Source organism: Harmonia axyridis, chromosome X, assembly GCF_914767665.1.
Source record: "Harmonia axyridis chromosome X, icHarAxyr1.1, whole genome shotgun sequence".
NCBI lineage: Eukaryota > Metazoa > Arthropoda > Insecta > Coleoptera > Coccinellidae > Harmonia > Harmonia axyridis.
Genome location: NC_059508.1, coordinates 7,798,622 through 7,809,417, shown reverse-complemented (window position 1 = coordinate 7,809,417; position 10,796 = coordinate 7,798,622). Strand labels below are relative to the sequence as shown.

Genomic DNA, 10,796 nt, shown 5'->3' with positions numbered 1-10,796 from the left:
CCTGGAAAACCAATACATGGAATACAAAACGTTTTATTTTGTGGTTATATACACTGTGTCCGTAAAGTATGGAACAAATTCATTTTTAGCTTAACAGACCATTTTAAGAAATAATCCTGAAACATGTCAATTTTTTATTTCAATTAACCGTAATTTGAAATATTAATCTAATATACAGGGTGAATTTCTTTCGAATAATGACGTCACCGTCATTTTTTTTAAATGGAACACCTTCATTTTGTCTCAATTTTCCGATTACTCTAGCTGAGCTGATTCCAAAAATGTATCACATGTTGATTCCAATTGGTACAGGGTGGACAAAAATACAATAGTTTTTTGTGTGCTCATCAAGTAACGCGTAACATTCTTTATTAGTTAAATTAACAATATTATCAAAAATACTTATTGTCTAGCGGCAATTGGTTTGAATGTATGACACCCTGTAGTTTACTACATTTTTAGATTAATTCCAGCAGCAAGTCTTTATTTTCTATTGAGTGACATTTCGGTATATGACGACCTGAATTGAATGTAATTTAGTCCATTGCACCCTAGCTGTCATATTTACGATTGTTAGATCGCAGTTTTCAGGTTCAGTAGATCCATTGAATCATATCGTGCGATGTGTATTTCAGAATTACACCATCAGGTTGAATCGATAGACAGATCGTCGGGCTGGAAACATTTAGGAAATACACATAAAAAAATTGAACGAAAAGAAGCTGAAGATATTGTCAAGCAGATATTGGTGATTTTGCTCTGAATAGACAATAATACTGAAATGAACGTCCTTGATAGCTGAGGACACGGAGTTCCAAAGCATGTTACCAAGGACGACTATGCTTTTAAGAATATCAGAACAAGGGCGTAGAAATGAAGGGGGTACTGGGGGTAATTAACCCCTACCCCCCCAAGATTTCCAAATAATAAATTTGCGAATTCTCGCAAAGACGAAGAACGAAAATTTTTCCCATAAAATAACCAAATTTACTTTTCTTCGAAATCCACACGGCAATAAAAAGTCGGACCCTTTCACGGTTTATGAGTTTATTATCGCTTTCAAGATGAGTACTAAGCTGATTAATAAAGATTTGATAAACTGATATAAGCATCACTAAAAAGTACGACACACTGGAAACACCCTGTATCTCGAAAACAAAGAGTTTGCGGATTTATATTCATGCGTCTTATTATTCTTGAAATTATCCAAGGAATCTGTCATTTTCCTCCGTAACTCTAATTGTGGAACACCTAGTATATGGTATGAACAACCGAATTGGTAATAAAAAAAAATAATTCGAGTAATTTGGTTAAAACTTTGTTATCAAACTTCTTCTTCTCACATTACAGATTTGAGTTAACGTTATCGTAAAAAAAAAAGTTTCGAGAACACCCCCCCTCAAAAAAAAAAGATCTACGCCCTTGTGTTAGAATGACAAATAACTGTGAATATTCAGGTAAATCTATAAAATATTTCTTTGAACATAGAATACCAGGAAGTAGCATAAGGCGATATTCCTTTATTACAACTGGTGAATGGAAATCCGCCATTATATACCTACCTTTCGTGATTCCTTACTTAGGAATTCTCAGTAAACATTAGTGTTTCGTGCTATCTAAGTTGTAAACAAACTTTGAGGTTAAAAGAGATATATATCTAATTCAATGTGTTAAAATACACGTGTAAAAGAATTTTCAATTATTTTAAGTGTGAAGAAGAATAAAGTTGAACGATTACTTTGACTATTTCAATATTTTGGCGAACAATTAATTCAGGATATGTTAAAAGAGCTCATCATTCAAAATAGTTGTGCATCTTTTGGCTGTACCCGGATTAAAAAACAAACACGGGATGGTGTAACATTTCACAGGTAAGTGTTTTTAATGTTTCATTATGTAAATTGAGTATAAAATACAGAAATATTAAATATTTCACAATAACAAAATATTGAGGTTAACCAACAATATACGTGGTACGCATAGGCGTATCATGTTTATTATTTCTTCATTCTTATCACATGACTAGCTATTCGCTACATGCCGAAAAGAAATGTTGGCATTACCTCGATTATAGGATATTAAAGGAAAAATAATTATCAATGATTAGGGTAAAAGTATTTTATTTTGACGATTTCAATTTTTTTTGGTCAAGATTCCCAAAAGATGAATGGAGAAGAGTAGCATGGATTTATTTTATAAATGAGCCTGAGCCCTGAATTTGTTCCTAAAATTCAAAGTTATTTATGCTCTCGTCATTTTGCTGGTGATTGTTTTGATCGAACTTCAATGGCTGAAATCTGCCAAAAAAAGGAAATGTTCTTGAGAGCAGAAAATGGAACAAAAAAGTTAGGAGAAAAGAATTATGTCTAAAAATGCTGAAATTCTCCATTGGTTAGACTATCTTTCATGAAATGACTTCTCATGACTTGAGCCTTTCAGAGAGCCACATAGCTTTATTGATCAAATTTATGTGTAATATTTATTTGACCACCAGAAATAATTATATGTGTAGAAATGCTAAAAAAGTGAGAAATATGTATAAAACTTTATTTTATTTGAGGGTCAGTGAACTTCAAAATATAAATTCTAGTTATTCCAAATGAAAGTTCATTCGATAAACTTTTTTTTGTTCAATAAGTGGAATACATATTATTATGAAGTTCACTGACCTTGATAGAGTTTTTATATGTGGCAAAACAAAAATAATTATGATAACCTTTAAATCTATGAGTTGGTCACGTAAAAAACTTAACCATAAAAAAAATACACATCTAACAAAAATAGCGAAATTACATATTCAATAGTTAGCTTCTGAGTCACAGAATTTACTCATTATATCAGCCGAATTTGTACATCAAATCAAAATACTCAGTACCAGTGACGGCTCGTCAGGGTCGGCAGGGTCGGCCGGGCCGACCCAAAAATTATCGGGAAATAGAAAATAATTCTAGATATTCAATTCATTCAAACTCAATCGGAGTTATCGATTTCGATATCCAAATTCCCTCGGTAATGAATATTTCCACTCAGAACAGAAAAATATAGCTCATACCGGCTAATATTTTCTTTCGGACCCACCTAATATTCGATTTCCAAAGCATCCAGCGTTGTTATTCCCTTTCATAAATTGTAACAAACCACAATCGTAAATGGTTACTTTTCGTAACATCACCCCAAACAGGTTATTCCAGAATTGTACGTAACACCGTAACATTAGGTCTGAAATGTAACACAAATGTTACAATTATACAATTGCAACCCCTGGAATGTCACTGAAAGCATCTCATCACGTTAGGTCGGCCAAGAGCCGATGGCGGAACCAGCGCTACCGAGAGCGCTACGTAAAGGAAAAGATACTACGACATACGCCCAGAATACGACCACTCAATAGAACGGCACAACAACTCGATGTAAGGTCGCTTCCCAATACACAGTGTCGGCTGGCCGGTTATCGTATTGCAGAGCGTCAAGCAGCAACTTTTCACAGTTTATTTCAAATATTTGATAATTAAATGAATGGTTAATTTATGTATTTATTTATATTTTTATTAAATTATGAGACATTATGTCTCAATCAGAAAAGAACTCATTTATGCCGTTCGATAGTAGCTATTGATTTTCAGATCATGAAAATATAATTAATATATTCAAATGAATGGTTAATTATGGGATATTACGTCTCAATCAGAAAAGAACTTATTTATGCCGTTCGATAGTAGTTAGGTATTGATTTTCTGATCATGAAAATATAATTAATATATTCCTAACTTCGAAAACATCCTGATTTCAAAAGTTCTGTAATTTCGAGGGAGAAAATTCGCGAGGAAATAAATAATTCTGCGTGCTTTTCTTGGGAAATAGACGAAACAACGGATGTTAAATGTTTTTGTCAGATGTCAGTAATTTTCCGCTTCGTTCGAGAAGGTAAAATATCCGAACGATTTTGGGGTTTTTTCGATGTTAGTAAAGGTCGAACCGCGAATGATATTTTCAATACCTTGTTGGACAATTTTAAAGATTTCAATTTAGCGACTAAATTAGTAGGTCAAACATATGACGGGGCAGCTGTGATGACGGGGGAAATTAATGGGTTACAAGCGCGAATAAAAACAATTGCTTCTCAAGCACTATTCACGCACTGTTATGCACATAAATTGAATTTAGTGTTACAAGATTCGACCAAGAAAATCAATGAGTGTAGCGTGTTTTTTTCGAATCTTTCAGGATTTTCGTCGTTTTTCACTAAATCAAGTAAACGCACTAATATTCTAGACGAAATTTGCAAAAAAAGATTACCCTCTAGCTCGGAAACTCATTGGAATTTCAAATCTCGCACTGTAAAAACAATATTCGATAAGAGAGAAGAATTAATTGAAGTTTTTGATCATATCAGCGACAATTTAGATGAATGGGATGATATTACAATACGTGAAGCTACCGGTCTGAGGAAAATGTTGAATGATTTCGAATTTTTGTTCATTCTCCACTCTTTTAATTTGATTTTACATACACAGATCCTGTTTTTTCTATAATCCAGCATAAGTTATCAGATATAACTTATTGCAACGCCAGAATCACTTCTTTATTATCGACTCTGAAAAAATTTCGCACAGAAGATGAGTATTTCATTCGCTTATATTCAGAAGTAGAAAAACTCCCAGAAGTAATGCCACCGAGTGCTAGACGTCGAAAACGTAAAATAGATTCCGAAATTCAGCTCACGGATAATTCCTCAATGAAACGGCTTTTTTGTGAAATTCTGGATTTAATTATAACTCAAATTGAAATAAGGTTTGAAGACATTTCATCACTTCATTTTTTGGAACTAATGAATTTTAATAAATTTGATATATACGTTCGTAATTTTCCGGAGTGTGGCCGACCCACATCTCGAGGGCACGAGCCGTCACTGCTCAGTACATACTTATTATGGATGATTGTAATTGCTCAGTTTGTAATTTGTTAATAAAAAATATTTTTATATAGAATCGTATACGTGAAGTTTGAATAAACCTATATCAACTAATTTTATTCATTATTCCATTATCGTACATAATTGCTGAAAATTTTTGTAATCATTCAATTCCTTAACGAAAGTTATTAATCTGTGTCATAAATAAATATGATATGTAATTGAACATATTAAATTAAGTCTAATGTACTAGCTTTCAGCTACATTTTCTAATGAAATTATTAATTTTCACCAAAATGTATTATTTGTGAATGAATGAAATTATTATCCTACTACGCTACTTCCAACCGAAAACGATGAATCGGCCATATTCTGATACCTTTATGTTCATCAATTTCGGGACGTTATGCTCCCTCCTGTAATTCTATAGTCAGTTATAATATCACGAGAGCGTAGACAATATTCGATTAAACACCGATTCACGAAAGCGCAGCTCGAGTTGTATTTCGCGAATTACGTGAAGTGGAGAGGTTCGTATAATCGAAATATATTGTCTATTCTCGAGTGGTATTCGTTACGATTATATAACGAATAATTTCAATAACTCTAACCAAAGCACTGCATTTTGATAATTCAATGACATTTCACTGAGCTTGACTCTTATTTTTTGGCGAACGTCTAAGAATGTTACTATGGAAATGATCTCATATGATCTATGGGATCACCAGAACATGAGTTGTATAATCTATGATATATTCTAATGAATCCCCATGATTCAAACAAATATTATCAACAAATGATATCTATTTGCAATTATCCAATATTTTATTTGTATCAAATTGTTCTGATGAATTGTTTATACGTGAGCTGAACAATAGAGCCAATATTCAATGAATTTCCAACTTCCGAATCAACTCAATACTTTCATGTGAGCCTTATTAATGGCTCGTTTCTGGTTAGATTTATTTCTACGATAGATTATCGTGTGAAACTGCTGAAAGGCTATATAAAACGCAACTGGTTAGGCGATAACATTATAAATTCAATTCTGTTCCAACCGAAAACTATAAATACACAGTATAAATTTCCTCCATATTTATGTTATCATCTATTGGAAGTAATGCCTTATAGCGTTCCTTCACACGAAATGAAATATTTTGAAGATCAATTCAATTTATACATACAAAAAAAATTTCAATGGCAGCTCCTTGCATTCATTAAATTCATTTCATTTTTACAGATCAAGTTGCAGAAGTGTCTCGATGTAGGACTAGAACAGCTCCATTTTTAACCATTTTCTTCGTTTTTAGAATTCACGTTACAAATTTTGTTCACAAAACGATAGCGAAATAATAGCTGAAATGAATTCAAGGATTGAGAATTCATTTCATAATGGTTCTCAGGCAAAAAAGCATATAAATTAATGAAATACACGAAATACATTCAAAAATATAGACAAAAGCAATCACAAGTCCCAAATCAAAATTTCACACTATCCTACGATGGGCTTTTTCACTGGATTAAAAATAAATGTGGACAATAATAAAAAATATTGAATATTCGACAAAAAGACCTTTGATTTGTCGTGTGAAATATTTAAGCGTTCGTCATTCCTTCATTCCTGTAAAAACATAAATGAATTCGAAATTAACATTCTAGTGATTATTTTAAATACTGGGTGTCCCAAATTATCGTATACAGGCAATATCTAGCTTATTTTACAAAATAATATAAAAATTGCTTTGTATAACATCAAAATACCTTCCCAATGATGTATAAAAAAGGTTCGTACATTTAACAACCCTGTGGTCCCTACTCTTCACTTTTCAATTACAAATGGCATCCCCTGTATATTGTCAGTGGAAATTGCGTGTCATTCTATTTGAAATACAACGATAGCACATACTTGGTATTATTTATTAATAACAACCAGAACATTGACATTTTGTGAAGGATGAATTGCAACCAAAATACCTACTACTTATGCAATTCAAAAAACGAAGAAACATTCAAATCAAGTTTTTTATTATAAATCGGTTTTTTAAAACAAAAAATTCATCTACTTCTCATATCTGAAGTTTGTACCAACATGGGTGGAGGCATTTCATTTTCATAAGAACAATTGAATAACGTATTAGGGACTTCCTTGCTGAGCAATGACATGAATTTTTGGTTTTTCTTATAAAAAATATGTAATATATCACTCTCAGATATCATGGAAAATATGGTTTGTATGCATTATTATCAAATATTAAGTATCATTTTGCGATTGAATATGAAACTTGGAACTCTAGATGGTTTTATATTTGTTTAGAACAACTGTTGTTCATTAAAATTCCAAAAAATCTTAACCGCTCTATCTCGGCACATCCTTCACTAGTATAGAATTTTTTTTTAGTTTTCACGCCATCTCTGATATGATAGCACAAGCTGATGAACTCATTAATTCATTCAACGTTAACTATCGATTAGCCCTTAAAATTTATAATTTTGTTATAATACTTTCTACAATCATCTGATAAGTTTTGAAAGTGTATATTCTCAGCAATCGACTTCAGCAGTAGCCATGATTGCCTCGAAGTTTTAATTTGAGTTTTGAGAACTTTGAAGACTTATCAGAAATTCAGCAAGAACCAGTGGTTTCAAATAGGATTTGTTATTTTTTTTATTAGCCAGATATGCATTGAAGTATTGATAGAGCATAATTAGGTATGTGATATTTCATATTTTCACTCCTTCAACACACTGAATGCATTTTTCGTTCGATATTTTTATGAATTGTAGAAATCGAAAAACTCCTAATGAACGTTGGTTACAAATTAATGATAGGTGACACTTTAATTTATTTTGTGTATAAAGCAACCTTTCGCCAACAATGACAAGAGAGAATTTTCAACAATTGCCAACTTTTTTCAACTATTCGAATCCTGGTTGGTTCTGGAAAAGCATATTACATAATCTAATATTTCATAACATTGTTCGAAATACTATTTTTCCTAGACAATTTATGAATTTAATTTTTCCTCAGAGACCTAGGTACTCACCTCGAATGCAGGGTTCGTTGCGAAAAATACATAACAATTGAAATTTTATTTTAATATTTATACAGAAAAGTCAATTTATAAAGATTTCTTCGCTGTCTAATGAATATGGATCCATCCTTTTTTCAACATCTGAATACCTATAATCCTGTTTTATCTAAATTATCTCAGAAGTGTGGTGAGTAATATAATGATAGTCTGAATGGAGACATTAAGATTTCCATATTCCTCAACTTCTCAATTCCATCTTTCCTATTCTCTTCGAGGTTTAACATAAGCCTACTTTCTGCTTTCCAAATGAAGGAACATTACATCTTTTGAGGTTCAGGAACAAAAATTGGTATGCGTTTTATCAAAACTTTAATCTCAATTAACATTAGATCTGAACATTAATACGTGGAGAAATATAATTATTATCTATAAAAACTAATTTTTTATATCTTTGGATTTCCTTCATGTTTAAATATCAGAATAAATATATTGTAGAATAAATAGAGAGTGAATATCATAGTAAGAACATTCAATTAAATAGCCAACTCATTTCAAATTCATTGACATGAATAGTTATCAAAATAATGATATGCAATTCATATCGGCAATCACTGATATGTTATTTATTCTACTCGATTTTTCATGATATATGAATAATAATAATAGACAGATAGATATATAGATAGATAATAATAGACATTAATAATAATCACAAAATAGCATAATTATCTTTCATTCTGATAGAAAATGTATTAAAATAATTTCAGGACAGATTTTGGGAAATAACAGTTCCTTATACAACTAGTTTTACAACCTTCGAAGACATTCGTAGATCAATCTTAAATTGTATTTTGATATTCATCTTTCATTCTCTCCACCATATGCCAATCAGTCAGTATAATATGTCACAAATTCAAGTCAAGTCTCTCTTTTCTCTTTCTGAGAAATTATAAAAGATGAGAAATTATAAAAGATAATAAATTATTGAAGAATCAATAGATTGAGGCTTTCGCGGCCATATTTTATAGTTACTTGCTTTTTAGAGTATTTCGGCCGTCAAAGCATTCGAAGAATGAGTATCAGCATTATTGAAGTTGGGAAAAGAGATATTCTTAAGAAAGAATATATAGATGAGATTATGAAAAAATAGTCTGAAAAAGCACAATGAAAACATATCCTTGACAGCTAGCTATTGGCAATCTAGAAATCCGACTAAAATTTCAATCATCAACAACATTTAAACAATCGATAAATATTCTCTAAGTTCAACAATTATTTGCTACTCCGCAGTTTTTTGGCAAACAGAAGAATTAGGATCTCTCTATCGTATGATGTATTCATCCAATTCTCCAATAAGAATCGGAGAATTTTGGAGCATTATCAGCATTTATATTCACGATTTGAATATCCTCTAGGTTGTGCCTCAAGCGATACCTTCACGTTTCACATTTATAATCAGGTACTTTCACATCAGTAAAACAATTCATATCACATTGAAACATGACGTATTCCCGTGCAGTGTATAGAAAAATGTTTTAAATTCTATTCAAAATACTATTTGGTATATCTGCAATTAATCTAATATCATCTAACAGTAAATATAATGTCATTCTAGTGACTCGAGGTACTTGATTATCATAAAATTCACATATATATTATATACATATATAAGACCTGAAATATTAATAAAGTCTCTCGTTTGGACACCCTGTAGGTTGAAAGATTGTTCGTGCATTAATTTCATTCAAATTATGTGCCAAAATCTATGAAAACATTAGTGCACAAAGGAAGAATTGAAAATGTCAGGAATTGTGAAACATTATCTCCAGAAAATTTCAGATTATGATTGCAATGTCTTGAATATCATATATTATATTCTTCAATTGTCATTTTTTCATTAGAATAAATCGATTGCCCTAATCAGTTTTTGGAGATTAAATCCAAATCAAGCAGATCCCGGGAAAATCCGATTGTCACTTTTCCATGGCCAGAATTTATTCAATGAAATCTTATCAATATTGAATGGCTGCAAGATACATTATATCTTTGAAAGTTTTCACGTACTTTAAGGAATGCTTGAACTAAACTTCTCTCTATGGCAAATGAATGATTTTTTACTTTAATTACTTCAATTCTCTTGGATCTCACAAACGATCTGAGCAATATCTGACTCTCCGTCTAAATTACTCCTCTAAACAACTAAATAATCTTATAAAAATAATTTGGGGTTCACGCTAATTGCATCATTGAGATCAATCTGAAATCATAGAGTAAATCTAGTAGTCAGTCTCAAATAACTCTTAAAATATGAAACTCAAGTCTAACACAGATAATCTTCCAAAACATATATACAAATATACTATTAGATTTACTCCAACTATTTTGAGTTTAACATTTTGACAACGACAACTGATGATGCAGACCTGAAGAAGTCAGTCTAGATGTTCTTGGTTCAATCTCCAGTGATATGCTATATAATTCCTCATCGTCCATCAGCAATGAAGTGTCCAACAGATAATTTGTTACTTTTCTAATCAACTCGATCTTGTAAGATGTTAATTGGAAGTGTCTTATTTCTCTTATGACATGAGCAATCTGAAAATGAGAATATTAGAAAAATTATATTAATCTTGATAACTAATCGGTATTTCACCATTCTCATTTTAGAGAAATTGAGTAGGTTCTCGGCTGTGAAATTTGGAGTTCCCTCCTCAATGAAGGAAAGGTCTGTGAGATACATTCCAAGGTAAGGGATGCAAGGAGGGTCGCATCTATGTAGGGCATCTCTCAGTGATCTGAATCTGCCATCAGATGAAACTATATTCTGTAGTTTGTCAATCGTCTGTTTGGTC

The 10,796-nt window shown here is 31.6% G+C and overlaps 1 protein-coding gene across 3 annotated transcripts in view; it reads right to left on the bottom strand.

Moving 5' to 3' along the window:
- Positions 1–8,329: 8,329 nt before the first annotated feature.
- LOC123685875 (ras-specific guanine nucleotide-releasing factor 2-like) overlaps positions 8,330–10,796 on the bottom strand; it is a 136,532-nt gene continuing 134,065 nt past the window's right edge. For all 3 annotated transcript variants that reach the window (XM_045625736.1, XM_045625738.1, XM_045625737.1), the window contains exons 23-24: positions 10,598–10,795; positions 8,330–10,539 (exon numbers count right to left, since the gene is read on the bottom strand). In XM_045625736.1, coding sequence (XP_045481692.1) covers positions 10,333–10,539; positions 10,598–10,795 — 405 coding nt within the window. In that variant the 3' untranslated portion in view covers positions 8,330–10,332. The remainder of the gene's footprint in view (positions 10,540–10,597; position 10,796) is intronic.